At 29.5% G+C, this 23,862-nt stretch overlaps 2 protein-coding genes across 2 annotated transcripts; both read left to right on the top strand.

The window, feature by feature from the left end:
- The first annotated feature begins 193 nt into the window (after positions 1–193).
- LOC107931051 (phosphomethylethanolamine N-methyltransferase) lies at positions 194–5,095 on the top strand. The gene is made up of 12 exons (XM_016862836.2): positions 194–445; positions 615–727; positions 1,644–1,781; positions 1,879–2,016; positions 2,091–2,234; positions 2,324–2,434; positions 2,538–2,679; positions 2,769–3,049; positions 3,537–3,698; positions 3,820–3,873; positions 4,662–4,736; positions 4,836–5,095. The coding sequence occupies exons 1-12, from the start codon at positions 433–435 to the stop codon at positions 4,932–4,934; spliced, it is 1,470 nt and encodes a 489-aa protein (XP_016718325.1). The 5' UTR covers positions 194–432; the 3' UTR covers positions 4,935–5,095.
- Positions 5,096–12,913: 7,818 nt separating this feature from the next.
- On the top strand, positions 12,914–16,195 carry LOC107930961 (WUSCHEL-related homeobox 1). The gene is made up of 5 exons (XM_016862738.2): positions 12,914–13,337; positions 13,425–13,584; positions 13,658–13,960; positions 14,150–14,226; positions 15,468–16,195. Exons 1-5 carry the CDS (start codon positions 13,323–13,325, stop codon positions 16,032–16,034), a joined length of 1,122 nt encoding a protein of 373 aa, XP_016718227.2. The 5' UTR covers positions 12,914–13,322; the 3' UTR covers positions 16,035–16,195.
- Positions 16,196–23,862: the final 7,667 nt, after the last annotated feature.

The following is a 23,862-nucleotide window of genomic DNA, read 5'->3' as shown; positions in this document are numbered from 1 at the left end:
AATAATAAAATTATTAATAGAAGAATCGATTAATTTAATCTAATCTATAACAATTAAATTATGTACTTAGTGTCCGATGGTATTAATTCGCTTTTTAGATTGGGAATTGAGATGCATACCGATAATAAAATAATAGTACTCATATGAAATGACGAAATTGTCCTTCTTGGCTCTATAAAAAAATGGTAGCCTAAAACTTCCACAGCAGAACACAATTCAATTTGCAGTTACAGTAGTAATCGTAGCTCAAATTGTTTTGCATTTTAGTGTGTGATGCAGCAGCGAGGAAGGATCCAAAACAGCAGATCAAGGTCGTTTTCAAGAACTCGTCTTGCCGTTGAGGGATTTTAAATCTTTTTCACTCTCTTTTTTCTTTAAAAGAAAAAAAAAGTCGAACTCTGAAAGCTTACTGGCGATCTTTCTCCGGTAACCATGGCGGCTAACGGTGAGACCTCTAAGCTCCATCTGAAAATTTCATTGCATTTTTATCGGAATTGGAAGAACGAAAATCGAAATCGATTGACAAATTTTAACAAACACTTGTAAGAGCATTGATATCTAATTGACTTTTTAGTAAAAGAAAAAAGAACTGATTAATTGGAAAATGATAACAGGTGAACGTGAGGTTCAAAAGAACTACTGGATGGAGCACTCCATTGATTTAACAGAGGATGGTACGATACTTGATTCCAAGGACGCAGATCTCGACAAAGAAGACCGACTCGAAGTAATTTTTTATTCACTGTTTATTTATTTTAATTCCTTTTCTTTAATCTTTTTTCACTACCAGCATATGTTTATATTCGTTGATCTTTTTATTAATCTCATTTTGAGCATTATTTTGATTTTAGTTGTTTCATGTTGATGCTCTGCTTTCTATTTTGTTGATTGTATGAGTTTATTCAACTTTTAAATGAGTAATTAGTTATTCGATACTTAAAATATTATCAAAGAAAAATCTCATTTAATGCAGCACCAATTACGAAAGAATTGACATAAATTAAAGCGGGAAAAATAACTAAAACTAGATCAAGAACAGGAATGATATGAAGAAAAGAAAAACGAGAGGATATATTTAAATATATAAATTAAAATATTTTATGCCACGAAAAAATATATATGACACATAACACAAAAATTCGATAACATGCTGGCTGCTAATAGTCTTTAAGTTTCATGTGGCACGATGATTACTCTGTAATTATGCTAATGATGTCGTTTTTCTTCATTTGTAGTGGCATAATAATTGGTTTATCTAACAACCACAGATAGAGGAAATGATTTGGTCTTGGATTTAAAAAAAAAAAAAGATAAGATTTTTAAGCACTAACTTTAGGTAATGCTTGATGTAAAAGCTGAAAAAAAGTTGTGCTTTGTGATTCTGCTTTTTTCAAAGCAATTAAAGGAATTGTTGCTTTTTATTTATATATACGTATTCTTAGCGTCAACTTTTCGACTCTATTTTTTTTTATATTTAATTTTTTCTATTTATGAATAATTTCAGTTGTAATTATAGTAGGATAGGCTCAAATATACATCCATGCTAATTATTACCTTTTAAGTGTTGCTGCTCTTTTGTATTTTACGTTTATCCTTCAATAATTATTTTTAGATTCCTAATTGTTCATTGTTGATATACGCAGGTGCTCTCCCTGCTCCCGCCATATGAAGAGAAATCTATTTTGGAGTTAGGAGCTGGCATTGGTCGATTTACCGGTGAATTAGCTCAGAAGGCTGATAGTGTTATAGCTTTAGACTTCATTGAGGATGTTATCAAGAAGGTAATTGAAGCTCAACAACCTGACAGAAATTATTTAGATTGCTATTTCATAAGGGACTTGACTAGATTTTTCACTTTGGATATATCCTTATTTGCAGAATGAAAGCATCAATGGACACTATAAGAACATCAAATTCCTTTGTGCAGATGCGACTTCCCCAGATTTGGATATTTCAGAAGGATCAATGGACTTGATATTCTCAAATTTGCTGCTGATGTATCTCTCAGATGAAGAGGTAATTTTATGAGAAAAACTTGGTTAAGTTTCACAAGTTAACTATTGTTAAGTGTTAACCATCACTAAATGCAGGTAGAGAATTTGGCCCAAAGGATGATGAAATGGTTGAAAGTTGGAGGACATATTTTCTTCAGGGAGGCTTGTTTTGATCAATCTGGCGACTGCAAGCAAAAGCATGACCCTTCTCACTACCGTGAGCCAAGCTTTTACACACAGGTTTGTGCTCTGATGGTTGAAATACGTATATGAAACAGCATGAGGTATTGTTTTACTAAACAGATGTTTGGCTATGTATTCTAATGCAGGTCTTCAAAGAATGTCATGCAACTGATGATTCAGGAAACTCGTTTAAACTTTCTTTAGTTGGCTACAAGTGCATCAGTGCTTATGTTAAGCACAAAAAGAATCAGAATCAGGCAAAAACAAAAAATGAACTCATCGATTTTCATTTTATTATCATTATTTTTCTGAATTGGATACAACATTGACAAGATTCAATCGTATTGTTTGCAAATGCAGATTTGCTGGATCTGGGAAAAGGTCAGTTCAGATAATGATGGCGGATTCCAGCGGTTCTTGGATACTGTTCAGTACAAAGCTAATAGCATACTTCGTTATGAGCGTACCTTTGGTGAAGGATTTGTGAGCACAGGAGGAATAGGTATTACCTCTTCAACCAAATCTCTATATTTGCATATTTGTTTTAATTTACACGGTCTTCTTCCTAAAATGAAACATGTTTTCGAGCAGAAACAACGAAAGAATTTGTGGCGAAGTTGGATCTAAAGCCTGGCCAAAAGGTTCTAGATGTTGGCTGTGGCATAGGTGGAGGTGACTTTTATATGGCAAAAGAATTTGGAGTCTATGTTGTGGGCATCGATCTGTCCATAAATATGATATCTTTTGCTCTTGAAAGAGCCAATGGACTCGATTGCTCTGTGGAATTTGAAGTTGCTGATTGCACTACAAAGACTTATCCAGATAACAGCTTTGATGTTATCTACAGCCGTGACACGATTCTACACATTCAAGTAAGTATGATTCAGATTCCAAGTTAGGCTTCAAATTTAACGTTTTAATTGAGTCCTCAAAATATAATTATCTATCAGTCAAGTTCTTCTGTCACCCTAAATGTCAGTTTGGGTGTTAAATGTTAGCTTAAGTGGTCAAATTTTAAACATATATGTACCTATAACAGCTTCGGTCTGAGGTGTTAAAAAGAAGAGGAAATAGCCCTCTTACTGTCAAGTTGCATGAAGGTGTTTAAAATTTGATTCACATATTTTAAATATGCTCTATGTTAAACCCAGAGATAATACTTAAGACTCAATTAGAACATTTATAACATTTTAAAGTTTAGAGATCAATTTAAAAATTGAATTTGTGAATGTCTGGTGCAATTAACCTTCAATATTAATTAAAAGATGGTTTAATTAAGATTCAATGGATTAGAGATTTAGCATTAGCATCAACATCAGAGAGTTCTACAGTAAAGCTTAATGGTAAATTGAATTTCAGGACAAGCCTGCACTATTTAGATATTTCTACAAATGGTTGAAGCCAGGGGGCAAAGTTCTTATAAGTGATTACTGCAAAAGCGCAGGAGCTTCATCGCCCGAATTTGCAGAGTACATCAAGCAGAGAGGCTATGATCTCCATGATGTAAAAGCTTATGGCCAGGTCTGGATTGTTCAATTTAATAACCATTTCTTGATTTCATGTCATATTCTTGTTTTTTATTAACAAAATTCTAACATTACGACTTACCGTTTCTGTCTTGTTTTTACTATAATGTTTACAGATGCTTAAGGATGCTGGTTTTGATCAGGTCATTGCAGAGGATCGAACCGATCAGGTTCAGATAAACCGACCCTTTTATTTCTTTCGTATGATTGTGATATTATGAACTGATTGGTCAATGTTGGCAAGAATTATTTCGATAGCTATAATATGCTATCTGCTAATGAAATGGTTAGTCACACTTAATTGAATTGCTAGCTTTTTCTAATTGGGATTGTTGAGGATTGAACTTTGGGTCAAGCACTCAACATATCTAGTATTGCCCCTTGGTGAAAGTTTGTATCTCGATTTTGTCGAAAGCTTGAGTCCCTGCAAAGGTATTGGTGGTGGTTCACAGAAAGGGATTGCCTCTTTGGAATGCTTGATAATGTGAACTATACACGCAACGCACATGTTTGGACTCAAATCCGTGCCCTATATCATATAAGGCACTTACAGTTGAGAATGTTGATGGCTTATTTACCCAACAATGCCTCATATGTTATAGGGAAAAGGTTAAAATCTCACTAAGTACAAATATGAGATTTTCTTGCCGAATGACCATGCGCATTGCGTATATTTCACTTTTTCAAGCATCTGCCGAGGCATTTTTATTCTGTGAATCCGTGGCTTCTTTGATAGAGTCGAGAGATCACTTCCGAGGATAATACTTACTCGTCGAGGGGTCCACTAGCTCCTAGCTTATGATAATTTGCAGACCTCGCCCGACAGAGTTGGCTTCTCCTCAATAGAGATTGTGTACCAATTTGAAAATCATCAAGAAAATAGCAATTTCCGATAAAAGAGTCTCCGGTTGAGCTTTCCACTCGAGCTAATAAACGAACGGTTTGCTTGTGCTTTCAGTTCATACAAGTTCTGCAGCGTGAATTAGACAAAGTTGAGAAGGACAAGGATACCTTCATCACCGACTTTTCTCAGGTAAGCATTTTGTCATCATTTTGATAACCCTATATGTTTCTCTCTCTTTTTCCCTTCACTAATGGGTACTTTAATCCTTTATTTTGTTCCAATATTCAGGAAGACTACGACGATATCGTTGGGGGATGGAAGGCAAAGCTGATTAGGACCAGATTTGGGGAGCAGAGATGGGGTCTTTTCATTGCCAACAAAAACTAAGTCCTGCTTCTTCTCTAATGTTACTTTCTCATTTCTCTAATAAATGATTCATAGTAATAAGAGTGTACTTAGCATTAGATGTTTCTACTTGATGCTTGTTGCTTCTGATGTTATGAACTTAAACATCCTTTTGCCTTGAATAAATTACCCCTTTTTCGTCAGTTGCTTAGATAATTTTCTGGCACTTAATTTAGACTTTAGAGTAGCGAAGAGCAATCGGTTTAATCTGTTCATTCCTTCAAATTTTTTTTCCAAACCAACCTAATTAATTTTAGCATGAAAAATCTATCAAATCAAATAGACTTTGACTCAATCAGTTTTTTCCATTAATCAAACATGAGTTATTAGATTGGGTTTATATAGTTACGTATATGTTATAAATTATAAAATATAAATGTCTTTTAAATAATTTTAAATTAATATAAAAAAGATTAATTTCTTCTGTCGATTCAGTTCTAAAATTCAAAAATCAATAATTAACTAAATTAATCAATTAAACTAAGATCAAAACGGACCAACCCGTTCCACTCAATTAAACCAAAATAAAAAATATTGAATGAGTTGGTTTTTTTTTTTCGATCAAAACTGAAAATTTCTCTCTCCTACTTTAGATTCGTTGAATGAATTTGACGTCATCATTCCAAATGCTCTCCATCGGAGTTTTCGGGCATTTTTTTCTTAGATTCTGCAATTAGTTCCTTTTGTGAATTGTAGATTTAGTTATTATATTTTAATTGGGTTGTTTTTAATTTTTTATACTTTTTAAATATTAAAATTTCAATCATGATTAAATAATAGTTGTTAAATTCATTAAATTAAATTTTATATGCATCAAATATATTATTACATACCTGATGTCATATTAGCTTATTCTTTTAACATATTACTTACAAAAGAAAAGCTAATTAATGAATTTAACAAATGTTATTATGTCAAACAAAAAAATTGAAAAGTATAAAGATTTAAAATATCAATTTGGAGAACATTGATTATTTTTATAATTTTACGCACAGTGTAGCATTACTAGCAAAATTTAACCAAATAGATTTAGCTAAACCAACAATGTGCATGGGCCTCTTCAATCAACCTTATGCATTCAAGCTTTCCATGGAGTAGAGAGTCGAAACCTTTGTAACACCCCTTACCCGTATTCGTCGCCGAAATAGAGTAGGAGGCATTACCGGAGTTTACCGAATTAATTTTCCATTAATACGAGTTAAATACTATTCATTTACTAAAACATGTCATGGCATCCTTTAGATGGGCCTCCAAAGCCCAAAACATACTTCGAGACCAAACCAGAATTAAATCGAAACCATAGGGAATTTTTTGCCAAATCCCAAAGCTTTTTTTTTTTGCTCAATATAACCCCTTTATAAATATCTAATCTTCCCTGCAAATTTTAAAACCGGGACCAATCCAACCAACCAATTCATTTCAATCAATTTGATACCAAATTATACTACTATTATAATTATACTATTTAACATATTCATCATTCTTTACTTTAATGTATATTTATTAAACAAGTCTTAGTACTTATATAATCATCAAACCTTATACATGCCATATAAATAAAAAAGAAATTTACAAAAGCTACCGGAGATAATCTGGATAGTGTGATCCTCTGTGTTGATCCGATCCTCCATATACTTCCACGTCAATCTACAAGAGACATTGATTACACTCAAGTAAGCTTATAGAAGCTTAGTAAGTTCATAGGCGTAAAGCATAAATCTTACCAAATATTTATACACTTATACAATATACACAATAATTAAGTTCACCTGTCAACCACAGCCATTGGTGAGTTCCCTTGTATAAACTTACTACCACTTATCCATTCCCTTTAATTCTTTTGGGCCTATTTGTCATATATCATTCTTTAACCAAATTAGGGAATGGTTACGGAAAATTGAGTACTTCACTTTCACTTTGCCATAGTATAACTATGGTCTTACGTATGATCACTTATTACCTTTTGAAGTCATAGTCCTGCCACGGTCTTACACTGATCACATTTATCACTTGTCACTGATCAGATAAGTGTAGCTAAAGATACCACTTATCACTTATCACTTGTCATTGATCAGATAAGTGTAGCTAAAGCTACCACTTATCACTTGTCACTTGTCACTGATCAGATAAGTATAGCTGAGGCTACCACTTATCACTTGTCACTAATCAGAAGTACTCAAATCCGACATTCGCTCAATTTAATCATTTATTCGATTTTCGGGTTGTTATTTTATTCTCTATTTATCAATAAATATATTTCATCATACATATTACATTATATAATTCATAAAATTAACATATAATCATTAAACTTCAACCATATGAACTTATCTAGGTCGATTTGCAAAATTTGTGAAAGTTCAGGGACTAATTAGCTACCTTTTATTTTCCTCGACTTGCTTCGGGTTCTCGATCTATCATTGTAAAATTATTCACTTATCAGTATTGACTTAATCTTCAACCCGCTTATAAGTAATAGTATCTATAATTTAATTATTTACTTATGTATATTCCAATACTGTCCACCCGTATCACAGTCACTAAATTATTTGTATCTTTAGCTAAAGAACTTCAAATTAGGATCCAATAATTTTCCTTGAAACTAGACTCATATATCTTCTTATAATAAAATTTTTAGAATTTTTGGTTCAGCCAATAAGTACAGTTTATTCTTTAAAGTCACCCCTGTTCTGCTGTCTGACAATTCCGACCCTTCTTCACTAAAAATTAATTATCTCTTCATACAGAATTCGGATGATGTCCATGTTTATTTCTATTGAAAATAGACTCATTAAGGATTTTAAAAATATAAATTTAAGCCCATAATTATTTTTATACAATTTTTTATGATTTTCCAAAGTCAGAACAGGGGAACCCGAAATCATTCTGACATTGTCTCACAAAATCTATTATATCTCATGATCTACAATTTCGTTTCTTACACCGTTTCTTCTATGAGAAACTAGACTCAATAAGATTTAATTTCATATTTTGTTCATCTTCTAATTAGATTTCTATAATTTATGGTGATTTTTCAAAGTTAGACTACTGCTGCTGTCCAAAACTGTTTTAGTGCAAATGTTGATTTCGATTTGTGCCCCAAATTTCATAGTTCATACAATTCAGTCCTTGCTCAATTAATCCCTCAATGAAGCTAATTTTTCCTAATTAATGCTTTACCTAGACATTATAAGTTATTTCACAATTGTTTAAATTCATAATTTCCACATAAAACCCTAACTTCAAACTCTTTCACCATTAGGTCCCAAACATTCACTTTCTATTCAATTCTTTCAATAAAATCAGCATATAAACAATTTAAAACTCTAATTCTATGCTAAATCATCATATACTTCCAGCACATATTCATAGCAACTTCCAATTTCTTTCATAGAATCAAAAACTAATGAATTCAACAAGTGGACCTAGTTGTAAAAGTCATAAAAACACAAAAATCTCAAGAAATAATCAAGAATTGAACTTACTTGCAGTAAAAATATGAAAAACCAGCTTAAGAAAACCCTTCCATGGTGTTTTTGCTGATGAGAATGCAGAAAAATAATGAGAAGTCTAGATAATTCCACTTTAGTCCTAGGTTTATTAAGTAAATTTTTCAATATTCCAATTTTACCCTTAATTCATCAATTTTCCTGCTGATTTCATACCTCTTGCCGTCCAGCCCAAATAGACCTTGGGTCTATTTCCCTTTTAAACCCTCTTTCTTTTATCATTTAAGCTATTTAATCATTTCCCATAATTTTACATTTGTTACAATTAATTCTTTTTATTCAATTAACTATCGAAACTTTAAAATTTCTTAACGAAACTTTAATACTAACTTATTAACACTTCATAAATATTTATAAAAATATTTATGGCTCATTTTAAAATTTTCAAACTCTCGATATCTCATTTCCGATTCTAATTTTTGAAATTTTTATTTCTAGTACACTATTCGCTATTTCAAAAATTTTCCTAACTTCACACTTAACTTATATTCACTAAATTATTAATATTTTCTACTCATTTGTCGGATTTAGTGATCTTGAATCACTGTTCCGACACCACTGAAAATTTAGGCTATTACAACCTTGCTCGTGGATAATATCAACTTATAAAAAGATTTGTTGACCCCTTAAAACTAGCACTTCATAGACTTTTTTGAATGGAGTCAACCTTTGTCGATAGATTTGATGAAACTCGAGTCTAAACTTGACTAAGACTTTTATTTTGTTGAAACAATATTAGAATGGAGAATGTCGACGAAGACATAACATTGAGACGGAAACGGAAGTAGATAACATAATTCTTTTTTTAATCATATTAATTTAAATCTAGTTGTGACGAGTTAATCAAATGTCAAATTAATTAGTAAAAATTAGTTGAATATATACATATAATTGTTTTTGAATTAATAATAAAAACCAATTAATTTTTTTAATATGGTTTAATTTTGAATTTTAACTTTTTTATTTTTTTAATTGAAAAATTAATCCATTTATTTTAATCTATCATAATTTAGTCCAAAACTAAGAAATTAGTGTCAAAACTTGAATTTAAATTGCTAAATTGTTGAGTTGGATGGCTAATCACCCAGATATTTAACCCCAGTAAACATTTTTATTTTATTCTCATATATTATCAATCTAACTTGCTTTATTTTCTTCCACACAATGGTTGTACCATTTTTCAATTGTCTCGTCAACATTTAACAATTATGTTAGGAATAAAATAAAATTTACTCTAAATTTTATATTTTTTAATTTAATTTCTTTTTTTTACATATTAATTCTATTTTTTTTAATTTAAGTGATGATATGACATGATCTCAAGTACCACGTCATCATATGAACCAATTTTCAATAAAGACTTTTTTTGTCTCGAAAAAAAATCTCAAATGACAATTTTTTAAACCAAAATTCCTAAACATTAACATAAATTATTTTAAATATTTAAATTAATTAAATTTTATAATAAGCTTTAAAAATTAATTTTTAAAATTTAAAAAATTTGATAATTGAAAATCAAAACGTGACAAATTTGATAGGAAGAAAAATAAAATACAATTTTTGCATATTTTTATCACCTAGACTATAATTCAATAAATAATAATGCATTTATTCAAATGTTATCAATTTGTCGGCAAATTTTGTGTCGAAACTGTGTTTTCATACGGAGAAAGAGTCAATAAAGTAGAAATTGACAATGACGCTTCATGGCTTAAAGGCTAAAGGCCTTAAATTATGCTTATTTTCTTAACTTTTTCTTTGGGAAGGTGATTGTTAGAGAATTATGATTCCATTTCAAAATTAATTAAAATTATTTTTTTTAAATATTGTTAAAAATGTAATTGTTGGTAGGATTATCATGAGTTCTTTTTATTATTATTATTATATAAAATTCTGAGTTGAAATTTTGTTATAAGTATCACTTGTTTATTGATTTTATTAAAAACATATGATTGTTTTCTAATATAGTTTTTATAACTTCATAATCTATATATCAAATAATTATTTTTGTTGAATCTTAAATTATTAAAGAGCAAAAAATCCAATATATAATTATTATGAATTAGTAAGTACATTTTAATTAGATAGTGTATTGATATATTCGATTATTGGCCAACTTGGTAATATTTTGAGCATATATTTTAAATTGGGTTAGGTTTAGACAATTATATATAGTATGATAGCAATATTATACATAGGTACAACTCGACTAATAAATATTTCCACCAATAATAATGTATTTTTTAATATTTTGTGCATATATACAAATATTAATATATATTTAAAGTTTTGGGTTTTTTTGTGTGAAAGTACCATGGTGGCCTATGTACTAGAAGGTAGATTACATTTCACTGTCTTTACTAAAAAAATGGACAAATTAGTTTCGTTTGTTAATCTTGTTTAATTTGTTTATATTTTTAATAGAGGGAGTAAAATGTAATTTTACTTCTAGTACATGGGGCTCTATAATATTTTTACCTATATTTTTTTCTTAATCAATTTAATCATGATGGGAAATCATATAACTTAAATGGTACACCAAAATTGATGGTCTTCATTCTTCAATCATATGCAAAAGGCTTATAGCCTAATTACAAAAAAAGGAATTTGCTAAGTCACTATCATAGAGAAACTAGTAATAATTAATCAATAATGAAATATATCCCTGGATTTATATATAAAAGGAGGTCCAGTAGGGTATCCCCCCCAATAACTGGTGAATTCAAATCATTTCTTCATAATGACCAATGGGCTATACCATTATTTCTTCAATCCAAAAATAGAGAATAAATATTTCTTTTTTTTTTCTTTCAACTTTTTTGAATGATGGAATTTGGCAAAAAAAGTAAAAAAAAAAAAAACAACAACAACAAAGGAAGATTCCAAAATTTTGGCACTGGAAAAAAATTTCTGATATATATAAGTACATTATTAACATTTTGCCCATGCAAAGGAACGCCACATATCCATATTTAACCATTATGATACATCATAATCCTTGGATATATCATCTATGTATTTATTTTGTATTTATGTCAACATTTCAACTTCAATTTTGTGTTTATGTGTTGTTTGCTTGTCTGCATGCTCAGTACTCAGCTTAATTATTATTTTTTCAATAATAAATAATTTTATAGATTATCAATGAATCAAATGATGACATGTTATGTAAATTTATTCTTTTAATTTTGTATATATTGTTACATGATTTAATAACGGTGTATGAAATATATGAAAAGTAAAACAGGAACAATGGTTAACGCCCTTATAAATAATACTTATCTGATTAATCAAGTAATCTAGAACATAATTATACTAATAATTGATATGCAGCCGCAGCTAAACCCACACATGGTGGGATTCTAAGGCAAAAAAAGCCTGATGAAAACCTACATATAATTTATCAAAAATGGGAGTTGAACTTAATACATCATTACATGCATGTAAGTATTTATATAATCTAAACAAGAAATATAAACTTATCTTGGCATGATATATAATCAAGCATTAAATAGCACAATCAAACTAATAATCAGAATATAGTAAAAGCCAAATCAGAATAAATTTGCAAACAACCCACACATTATTTACAGAAGGTAGGAATTTGGTACATCAAGTCAAGATAAGTACCGCACCTGTGGACGCATCATTTCTCTACTGGAATCAGTGTGTACTAATATTAGTATATTTTGGTGCATTGTTCTAGATTTATCTATTTTTTTTTTAAAAAAATACTTATCAATATCAAATTAATTATATTAAATAAATTTCAAATATAAAAAATTCATTGAGCGAGTGATGCACAATATTCCAATAAAAGTTATATCATTTATTAATATTAAAAGTTAAAACTTTTTACTTTTTAATATTATCTATACGCTAGCCGATGTGATTGAAATTGAGTGGAATAGGTCTATACAACCGGTGTAAAAAAGGGAGTTGATTGCATCGTTTTATTACTGAAACAATACATACCAGTCAAACTGCACCAGATCAAGTATTACATATAGTTATTTATACACATGTATATGAATGAATTTAAAGATAACAGGAAATCTAAACTTATAACACTAGCTTACAGGTAGAGTCACAAACAATGAATAATTATGATAAGAGTGCAATCAGAGTACTAATCTTACTATAATCAAGGCCAAACTGTAACAATTTGAAAATAACTCACATGATTTAAAGAAAATACACAGATGATGATTTATACCTGGAGTTTGGGATACACACATGATTTGAAAACAAGACGCATGCATGCATGTATGTATGTATGTAGGGTGTACTCATAGTGATGTACATGCATGGATTTGCATGTGAATGCATGAGAGAGAGAGAAGAGGTTAAAAATAGACAAAGAAAAGGGTAAAGAAGCAGAAGGAAGAGAGGGGCAGTTCGGATTGAGAATATGTATGAAAAGCACGAGACATGAGACGAAAACAATAAATGAAAAGCCTTTTTCTTTTTTTTCTTATGAGAGCCTTATGATAAACCCTTTCATCCCTTGTCACGTCCTTTTTCATTCCCTACTCCCAAAAAACACCCAGAATTCCACGCTTCCCCTTTGCCCCCTCCCCCTCCCCTTCCCCTTCCCCTTCTCCTTCCCCTTCTCTCCTTCCTTCTCTTTTGCTTTTTTGGCCTTTTTTTTTCTTCAATCCCACCACAGCATTTATTCATTAGTCAACCTCATGTTTCTTCCTCTTTGTTCCTTCTTAAACCAACACTAACACCCTCCCTTTGTATTCTCCTAATCTATCCTTTTCTCTCTCTTTAAAACCCTCAATTCTTGTTTTATATATATATATAAGTTTTACTTGTTTAAAACCAAGTCTCTAGCTACCACCACTATTACCTTCGCATGCTTCATTTAAAAGTGAGTGACTGTGTAAAAGCTCATTAAACCCTTTTTTTCCTTTCCAAACAAACCCTAATAAGTATATAGAATTTGGATATTTGTTAGGTAAGCCAAAAGATGTGGATGATGGGTTATAATGATGGTGGTGCTGAGTTCAACATGCCTGATTCCTTTAATGGTAGGAAACTTAGGCCTTTAATCCCTAGGCCAAACAACAACTCTCCTTGTTTAAGCCGTATCAATGGCTCCGATTTCTTTGCACTAAGTACGTCTTCGTCTCCTTTTAAGTCTCCTTCATTTTCATGACTATATATAAACACGATGGTCTTATATTATAGGTATGGGAGACCAAAACAAGAGGGAGTTCAATACACAACCAGCTGTTGTAGTGAGCTCGAGATGGAACCCAACGCCCGAGCAGTTACGTACACTGGAAGAGCTTTATAGACGAGGTACTCGGACACCATCGGCCGACCAAATCCAACACATAACAGCACAGCTTCGTAGGTACGGTAAGATAGAAGGGAAGAATGTTTTTTATTGGTTTCAAAACCATAAAGCAAGGGAACGTCAAAAACGCCGCCGGCAAATGGAATCAACTCAAGATGATCATCCCGACAACTTTGAAAGAAAAGATTCAGGTACATGAACAAAAAAAAAAGACAAAAAAAAACATAAAATACTGTTCATCTTTTTTACAATTGCTTTAATATTCTATTTGCTAATTAGAATAATATATATATATTTCTGGTTTTCACCATTGTATTTGTTTGTTAGAGAGAGTAAAGTTACATTCTTTTTTTTGTTTTGTTTTGTTTTTTTTATTACAGAGACGAATAGGACAGGTTATGAAGTTGAACAGACCAAAAACTGGGCACTCCCTATAAACTGCAGTACACTAGCAGAGGTCTATTATCTAATATCCTCTCCATTCCTTTTCTTTCTTTCTTTTTTACTCTCTGTCTTTCACGGTCAATATAGACAGTTCATTATTATCCCATGCAAAAGATTTTGTTAAAAAATTGGTAAAATTATCATATAAGTCCTTTACTAAAAGAAGTTTATTGCATTTTGTTCTCTTTATTAAAATATAAATTAAATCATTCATTTATTTTATATAAAAAAGTAAACTGATTTTTTTGTTAAAACTTTTACTCATTTCTAAGTTAGTCATTGTACGTTAACATGTAGTATAATGATATGCTAAGTGTCACTATATGATTATTCCAAATAAATGAAATTTTTAATTAAAAAATTAATTTGCTCTATTGTCTATCACTTATGACTAATTTATTTTTTTAATATAAGATAAAATAAAATCCAACTCTTAATATCCAAACTTTTATGATAGTTATAACTAAAAATAATACAATCTAATCAAATTACCATGCAAAACTGATTAAACAAAACCATCATTACGTTAACACAAGTGAAAAGTTTTAAACTTTAAAGTCAAGGCTTTATTTGTTCATATATACACATATATAATATATAATATATAAAAAAATAGTTCATGTAATGTCTAAAGAAAGAAGAAAAGGGATAGTATTGTTGGGAAATGAAAAGAGCTTAAAAGCTGCATTCCTTCCTTTCTGTCGGGGCTGCTGTTATGAAACTAGCTGGTTTTTTTTGGGTGATGTGCTTCATATGCATTCATGGCTTTCAGGCTAGGTACTGATTTGAGCACCCCCCCTCCAACCCCCTTTTTTTAATTCAAATATAATTTTTATATATATTTCTACGTAAAATGGGAAGCCTGACAGTGAAAAGACTGGGCTCACTCCATAGTACAATTTGTCATCAAAATCCAGCCTATCACTCTTGGACCATTTGTCCTTTTGATTTGAATGGAATGTAAATTTGGCTTTCTCTAATATAAACCAGAAGCTGTGTACACGTCGCTTTACATACAATTTGTATTATTTAGGTAAACTACACTTTTACCTCACTACAGAAATTCACAACTTTTCAATAATTTAGTGAATATTTTATAAATTTTAAAAATTAAATAACAAAAGGATAAATTTGTTAATAGTTTAGTAATTCGTAATTTTACCTTATTATTTATATAAGGAAAATAGTTCATGTACTTTCTTTGTTAAAATGTATTTATTATATTCATATCTAATTTGTTTTTATTATTATTAGGAATCTGTTTCAATACAAATGGCAGCAAAAGCAGCAGTGTCAGAATGTAGAGCAGATGGATGGATCCAATTCGAGGAAGGAGAATTACAGCAAAGAAAGAACTTTGTCGAAAGGAATGACACGTGGCAGCACAAAATGCAATTCTCTTACTCATGCCTATCACCTGTTCTTAGCCCTAATCCTACCTCTACGACGGCAGCGATTAGCACTGTCACCACCGTCGCCCCACCGCCACCAATAAGACCAATGGACCCAAAGCACCAATACCAACACCAACAGCTCTTTAAGACTCATCATGGTCTTAATAATATCTTTAAATCACCATGCAGATATAACAACAACAATACCAATGTCTTTGATTTCAACTTTGTTAGAAACCAAGAGGCGACACTTGGAGAAGATGACTCACAAACCCTACAACTCTTCCCTCTTCATAGCTGTAACGATGACGGTTCCGATGATTCCAACGAGAAAGAAAACGAGATATCGATCGCCACCGCCCCGGGGAATGCTAACCTTGGTGGTCCTAATTATCAGTTTTTTGAGTTCCTTCCTTTGAAGAGCTAAAATGGAAAACAATGGAGGGATATTTTTTTAAAAATTTACTTATTTTGTCATGTAGGTAAATGTTAGAAATGTTTGGTTATGTTTTGATTATGTAGTTTTTTTTTTGTTAAAATGTGCCATCAGTACTATTCCCAAATATGAAACTTATTTAATGTTTTTTATTTTCAGAAATTCAATTAAGTTTAATTGTTAATCTCGTTAAAATAGGCGTGATATTTTAAAATTAAAAGAAATTATTAGTTTGTTATTAATATAAACTAAAAAATTAACTCGTAATGAATTTAAATTTAATAAAATTTCTAAAAATTAAAGTGAAAAGATTAAATTTTAAATTTACAGAGAGTAAAAATTAAAGTGAAAAGATTAAATTTTAAATTTACAGAGAGTATAAGGAGTTATAATTTTTTTTTTTGGAAAATGCGAACTGTTATTGTTGTGTGATGTTACATCACATGGAATGGGGTTGCAATGAGGGGAAAATTTGTGGGGATATGAAAGAAGGGAATTGCCTTAAAATGCAATTGGACCATGTTATTGGATCAATCAACTTTCTTTTATGTAAAAATGAAAAAACAAAACATTTAAGATTAAGACAACATTAGAAACAAAGTGATTAATGTTGACAGAATAAAGGGTTGTTTTGGTTCCCCCAATGAAATGGTTCTGAAATAGATAGGTTTTAGACTGTGATGACGTTGAAACATAAGGGACATGAAAAAATGGGGAATTTGATTTCAAAAACTTTGATGTTGAACTGACTTGGAATTTGGGTTGTAGAGAATTTTTGTTCCTTTTCTTACATGTTTTACCTACCATAAAACTTTTCCACTGAGATAAAAAGTGAATGCATCCTTGAGGTACCTTTATTACATTGACCTAATTAAATTAGTCCCTTTACTTTTAAATTGATCAATTTAATCTATATACTATTAAAAACAATAAAATAAGACCAAATTGAGATAGAGTTAACGTTTATTGCGTAAAAAAATGTCATTTACTGTTTAATAGGGTTAATACTTTTATAGTTTTTATAATTCTATAAATAAATTTTTTTATTTATAATTGAATTGCAATTGAAAAAAAAAGTAAATTTCAAAATATTTTTTATACAATTAATGTTAACTGTGTTATAATTGATCCATTTAATAACAAGGGGACAAATTTAATCTAGTTCTTATAACATAGGGACCCTGTCAGAAACTTTAACCAAAAGAATATTAATTTAATAAATTTAGAGTTAAGTGGGGTTAAACTACTAAATTAGGGGCAAAGTTATCTCAAAATTATTTTCTCAATTCACAGGACTTCAACCCAATACTTTACTTAAAAAAGAGTGTCAAACTCCTTACCACTCCGTGCATTGGTATGAGCAATAGGTAGCTATCCAGTTGCTAGGTGACTTGGTCCCACCTTTGGTTAAGTGGAACAATATCAGTTTTAGTCCAGCACAATTACCAAGTATGTAACTTAAAGCTCTTTTTAAATAAACTTTTTATCTTTATTTCCTCCTCCAAAACCGATTTCTTAACATCACCTTTGACTATGAGAATGATAATTAAATAGAAGCAATGCAATGAAAATTATTTTTATATTATTATTTTAATTAATGAAAGATTTTCTTTCTTTTCTTTCTCAAAAGCGTTTCTATTAATCCTAATTCTTAAATACAAATTACATACAAGGATACCAAATATTTGTTGAATGAAGCTAATTAACCCTTTTTAGGTCAACTAATGGTTTTTAAGTCCCTTTACTATGTTCAAATATGGGATTTAGTGCCTCTATATTAAATTGACAAAATTTTATCCTTTTATTTTTACAATGTTAAAAAAGTATTTTTCAGGAAAACCTGTATAAGCATTTTAACTTGAATAGTTACCGATTTGATAAACTATAAAGACATAAAATCTCTAATTTGATCATAGTATGGGTATACAAGTAGAGGGACCCAATTATCTTGTATTGGTAGAAAGTTTCTAATTTGAACATAGTATGAGGACCAAAACCAAAATTTGACTACTTTTTCGAAAGAAGCATTTTTTTTTTTTAAATGCAGCATATTAAAGTGAAGAGGAATGAATTTTATATGCAAAACACTAACTGAGCCTGGAAGGTCTATGTACATATAGCACTTAACAACACTAGCCCAAACGAGATTTGGGTAAGTCCATAATGAATCTCATCACTTTAACTTAACCATTTGTGGACTCAAGCTAAAGTATTTTAGCTCCTAACCATGAATTAAATAATTTCATCCTCTACTTTATTAACATTATTTAATATATCCAATTTGATAACACTATTAATTATTTCCATTAAATTGATGACGTAAGCGACCAATTGATATATAAATTTATTATTAGTTGAATATGATTGATTAGATTTTCATATAACTCTGATTGTACGATTGGATAACATTTGGATAACATTAATAGAAAAAAAATTTTAAAAGAATACTATCAATTTCAAAGTACTAATAACATTAAGAATTACCAAATCAAGTAAAATTATAGTAGAGATAAGATTAAATCCAAATTTCTTATATGAGAGCAGGACTAATATTATAATTGGATTTTTTTAGGGATAAAGTAGTACTTAATCCTTGAACTTGATAACTCTTCCCACATTAGTCTCTAAATTTCTTTTTATCTAGTTAGTTCTAGAACCTGACAATTTATCCCAATTTGGTCCATAAACTTAGAATATGTTAAGGTACAATGATATGACACTCTAAGATTGTACCTCATCATCACATGAATTTTTAAAATTTATATTTATAATTTCTTTAGTATTTTTAGATTTTATGTGATAATGTGACATGATCTTAAAGTGTCTATGTTATCACACTTTAACGAAATAAAAATTTAGGAATTAAAACAAGAAGAATTGTCAAGTTCAATTAATATAGACAAAAAAAAAAGTTTAAGAACCAAGTTTGAAAAGTTAACAAATTCATGATATTACTTCATGGAATTATGGCTAGTGGTTAATACCTTTATCTTGATGTATAAGGAGTAAGTTGAAGGTAAAAGAAAAGGGGGAATTTTTATAGCATGAATTAAAGGGGTTAACATATTTTGGGTTTAAACTTGGTAATTTTTTTATGTTGGAGTCTGAACGTTTTTATTATTATTTAAGTTAAGCCCTGAATTTGGTAGTTGTTCTAACATTGTGGTTTGAACTTTTTTTTTGTTCAAGTTAGGCCATGAACTTGGCAAATGATCCCACACAAGGACTTGAATTTTTTTTTGTCCAAGTTGGTCCTTAAAAACCCTAAAGCTCAAGTCCCAACGTGGGAATAATTGCCAAATTCAAAGCTTAATTTGGATAAAAAAATTCAAGTCCCAATGTAGGAATAATTACCAAGTTCAGGACTTAACTTGAATTAAAATAATTCAAACCTTAATATTAAAAAAAATTACCAATTCAAGCCCCAAATAGTAATTTAACCCAATTAAATGACTTCACTGGTCTAAGGTTAAAATAGAAAGAGAAGTGAAATATGAAGATGATTTGCAGGTTCAGAAAATTGACAACACTTGAGGCTGCTGCTACTAACCCCCAATTTTTTTTACATTTATAAGTTAAAACAGGCAGTAGCAGGTGGACCAGCTGAAACCCTATTTCTTCATGCTTTAGTTAAAGCCTCATGTGATCCCCCAATTCCTCCCACTCTTTATCATGAGGTCATCATTTCAAAAAGAAATATATTTTTCTCTATCCATCTGTTTCACCCTCTCTGACAACAAAGTTTGAAGCTTAAATGTGCTATGTTGCATGCATTACAAGCTATTGATGCTGGGGCAAAATGTAAGGACATGTTTGAGAGATACAAATAGAAAGTAAGGCTGCATCAGTTCAACAACTACTGCCCATGCATGCATGCTCTGCATAAATCTTTAATATTATGATGATGATAACTTGGCTTTTGGTTGAAGGTACTTTCTAGACATTTCAGTTTGTGTACATACATCACTTTGCATGATGGTAAATCGATTGGTACTTGCTTCACTCAAAATTTACGTCTGTTTTATTATGTATTTTGCTGATGAGTGTTGTTGTTGGGTTGGCGTAAGATCGGCTTTGTGGGCTGAAATCTCTTGCTAGAGGAATGTGAGTTAAGCGTATTAGTTAAAACAGCGGTGGCGACGAGATTAGTTACTATAGTTGTGAAGTAAAAGATTTCATCGCACCACAACTACCGTATCCAAAAACACCCTTAGATCAATAAAAGGGGTTTATTTGTATAGAAGACAAATTTAAGCTCAACATAAATAGTAGCACATGTCAAGGTTTAGGAAGCGAGAGAGAACTACCCGTGTCATGGTTATGCATGGTGATTGGTTACTCATTTTATCTTGACTTTGTAGGTTTATGCAACCACTATTTTGTTGTTATTGTGTCATGCTTGTTTGAATCAGATTAGATCAAAAGGGGTATTGGTCTCAAGAGAGGCATTGGATCTATTAATTTAAGAATTGATAAAGATCGATTGAAACGAGTAAAAATCAATTGAAATCGAGCAGTTAAACTATATTTTTTCTAATATTCTTACTTTTATGAATATGAATAATTTATTTAATTGATCCTATTGAATAGGTTAAACAAATGAATCGATGACTTAATTGATTCAATCATCACTCCAATTTTGAAAACCTTTTATTTGGATTGCATGAAGCGGGAAATTACCCATCTCTAAAAGCTGAATTTTGTGTCAAGTGGCCTGCTCCTAACCATTTCTAAAGAAATTGACTTTGTATTACTTTAACTTTAATGTTAATTAATCTAATATGTTAATGTAGATGTTTTTAATCTCTCTTCTAAATCGGGTATGATTTCATTCTATTATTATTATTTATTTATTAATATCCAATGCATACTTAATCACCTGATTTCTATATTTAATAAATAGTTAAAATCATCTTATTAAATATTAATGAATGAAAAATAACAAAATTCATCACAGTAATTTAATTTTTTATATTGAAAAAGGTTAATTTTAAAATTATCGCATTAATATTTTAATTATAAAAATATTACAGTTTTAAATATTCGAATTAATTTTTTTATTCGAAACATTTGAGATAACTTGCATCAAATCAACAGTAAAATTATCGAAAAAATTACCCAAAAATATATAAAAGGAGTCAAAACTTTTTTGTATTAAATTAGAATAAATGTCACTTTCTTTGGGAAAAAAAACTATTAAGGTACTCTTTCATTTTTATCTATATTATTAAACAAATTAACCAACAGGAGATAAATTTTAATTTTAGCTTTAATTTTATTTGCTTCGGTATATAAATATTTTTAATTTTCATAAAAAAATTTAAATTACTTTTTCTTGTTTGGGCTTGATGATCCCGACATCAAACCCAATTCTTCTGATTTACTCACATTGGAATTTGGACCAACAATAATATTTCAAGGGCTGGACCACACTTGGTTTTTTTACTTTTTAGTCCAAATTAATTACATAATTCATTATTGAACCCATTGTTTTCGTTGGGTTGGACTGGACCATTTATTTTATGAGCTAATTTTGGCATGCTTAGGTATCAATTAGAGATAATAATAGGCCATGTTGAGATTTTAGATTCATTTTCTAGGTTCAAATTAATAAATACAAATTTCTTAAGTTTTTTATTTGTAAATATTAACATTGTGGAAATTAATAAATACTAATAGTGTATCAATATAATTGTAAACTATATTTTTAGTGATAATTATGTTATATTCTCAATATGCAAATTAGTGATAATTATGGTACACTCTGAATAAATTTGTTAAGTATCATATTTCGATTAATATAAAGTTGTATACAAAATAATTTTACATAAGTAAATTGAAAGCAAATATTTAAAAGTAAATAAATATTGGCAAAGAGAGTAATTTTGTAAATATGGTCAGATATGTAATTCCACGTATTTTATTTCCAAACAGCAGTGAAAAAAGTTGATCATCCCTACGTTTTTTTATTTTAGAGGTTTTAACTTAACAAATTATTGCAAATCTCCATTCACTAAACACTACAAGTAGAAGGTTTTATTACTCAATTCTCGATTTATGCTCAAATTAACTAAAAAAAACCCAAAGTTATATTTATCCAACACTCCTTTTTAACTTCGTGTATTATATTGATTTCTTCCAAAACTCTTTTGATTTAATTCAAAACATGTTACGATTATTTTAATATGTTTGTGTAAAATGTATGGATTGTATAAATATTGTCCAAATACAATAACTACTAATCATCTTTGTTATTTTTAATATTGTAAAATAATAAGTGATTTTAATATGATTTTTTTTGTCTAGTTAATATCATTATCTTTAGTAAAACATTTTAATTAATTTTGTTTAAACACCTAAAAAAATACCATTTTCCATCAAAACTTGATAAAAAAATTATACAATTCTTAATTTACTTTTATTTTTAATAACTAAAATAAACTTTTTTTTAGAATGTCATATCAATGATATTCGATGGATTAAGATCGGAAAAAAAAAAGAACATGATTGTTAAAGAAGAGAGAAAATTAGAAAAGCAATGGTAGTTAACATCCTGAAAGTTGACAAGAAGTCTTGTCTTAATCAACAAAAAAAAACCGTAATTTCAGAAACCATGTTATTTTTATAATCATTAAACAATGTTCATAAAAAAACAGGGATCGTTAATTAATGCGTTCTCGAAAATCTCATAGAGAAATTAAATTAAGTCCAACTTCCGATAAAAATAATATTTCAATTATGTGACAGATTTCCAATACCCTTTCCCGTTTCTGTCTGTTAGCGTAAGGTCCATCTACTATTAATTACTACTTCTAATCTTAATTAACAACATTAACTTAAGTTTAAAGACAACCTGAGATCTATGTTCTTTTCAGTACAAGACAACAATTCAGATGGAGTATCTTTGTCCGATGAAGAGTAAACTTTAAATTATTTTATTCGTTTTAATAAATTTATCATATTTTTATTTTTAATAATAAAAATTTTATTTGTAATTCAGTATTTTAAAATAAGTAAAATTAAGAGGAGTAGATCTATTTTTGTTAACGTGTGTGGTCTGCATCATCCACGAGCGTTACACATGCACCCCACTTTTGATCAGACAAACAATCTCTGCCGTACATCTGAAATCTGGCTTATATTTAAATTATATTTGATGATCAAACGATGTACTACTCTTTCCAGACACATCACTAAAGGTGAATTTAATTTTTTTTAAAAGAGATCAAAATTGAATTATCAAATTAAAATGTTAAAATATAAATTTATTATTTTTGAAAAAAATTAAACATATTATTTAAGGATTAAAGTACAACTTTATTTATCTATAAATTTATAATTTAGTGATTTTTGAAGGGGTTGAAATGTGATTTTCTATTTTTTAGGCCAGGGCTTCTACTTATCTCTTTGCCTTCATCGTAGGTTTCACGTGCTGGGAATTTTTTTGATAACAAAATTCAAAAAAATAAAAATAAAAAGAATAAATCAAGCAAAGACAATAAAAATTTGTTTAAATCTAATTAAGTTAATCCGAGACAATTGAGTCAAGCTAGCTGCTCAACCTAATTTAGAATCAAATTTTAATTAACATATACAAGTTAAATTTATTATTATGTCAACATTATTTTCTTATCATAAAATTTATTGAATTAATGGAATTAAAGGAAAAAAAGATAAATAGGATTACTATGATAATATTTTTTTTATAATTAAGTGATTAAAAAACTCTTTACTATAGTAATTATATTTGTCCATATGGCCCGATCCAAAGGTTTGTCTAGAAAGTAATAGGGTTCAGGTAAAAATATAAGCCCAAAAA

This window comes from Gossypium hirsutum, chromosome A12, assembly GCF_007990345.1.
Source record: "Gossypium hirsutum isolate 1008001.06 chromosome A12, Gossypium_hirsutum_v2.1, whole genome shotgun sequence".
Classification (NCBI taxonomy): domain Eukaryota; kingdom Viridiplantae; phylum Streptophyta; class Magnoliopsida; order Malvales; family Malvaceae; genus Gossypium; species Gossypium hirsutum.
The sequence above is the reverse complement of the archived record's forward strand: the minus strand, read 5'-3'. Positions and strand labels throughout refer to the sequence as shown.

What these genes read in the sequence shown, in the direction of transcription:
- LOC107930961 (XM_016862738.2), top strand. An exon ending in CTCCGATTTCTTTGCACTAA is followed by an intron (nt 13,585 to 13,657) that starts GTACGTCTTCGT and finishes CTTATATTATAG; the next exon opens with GTATGGGAGACCAAAACAAG. An exon ending in ACTGCAGTACACTAGCAGAG is followed by an intron (nt 14,227 to 15,467) that starts GTCTATTATCTA and finishes TATTATTATTAG; the next exon opens with GAATCTGTTTCAATACAAAT.
- LOC107931051 (XM_016862836.2), top strand. An exon ending in ACAAAAAGAATCAGAATCAG is followed by an intron (nt 2,435 to 2,537) that starts GCAAAAACAAAA and finishes TTGCAAATGCAG; the next exon opens with ATTTGCTGGATCTGGGAAAA. An exon ending in TCATCACCGACTTTTCTCAG is followed by an intron (nt 4,737 to 4,835) that starts GTAAGCATTTTG and finishes TCCAATATTCAG; the next exon opens with GAAGACTACGACGATATCGT.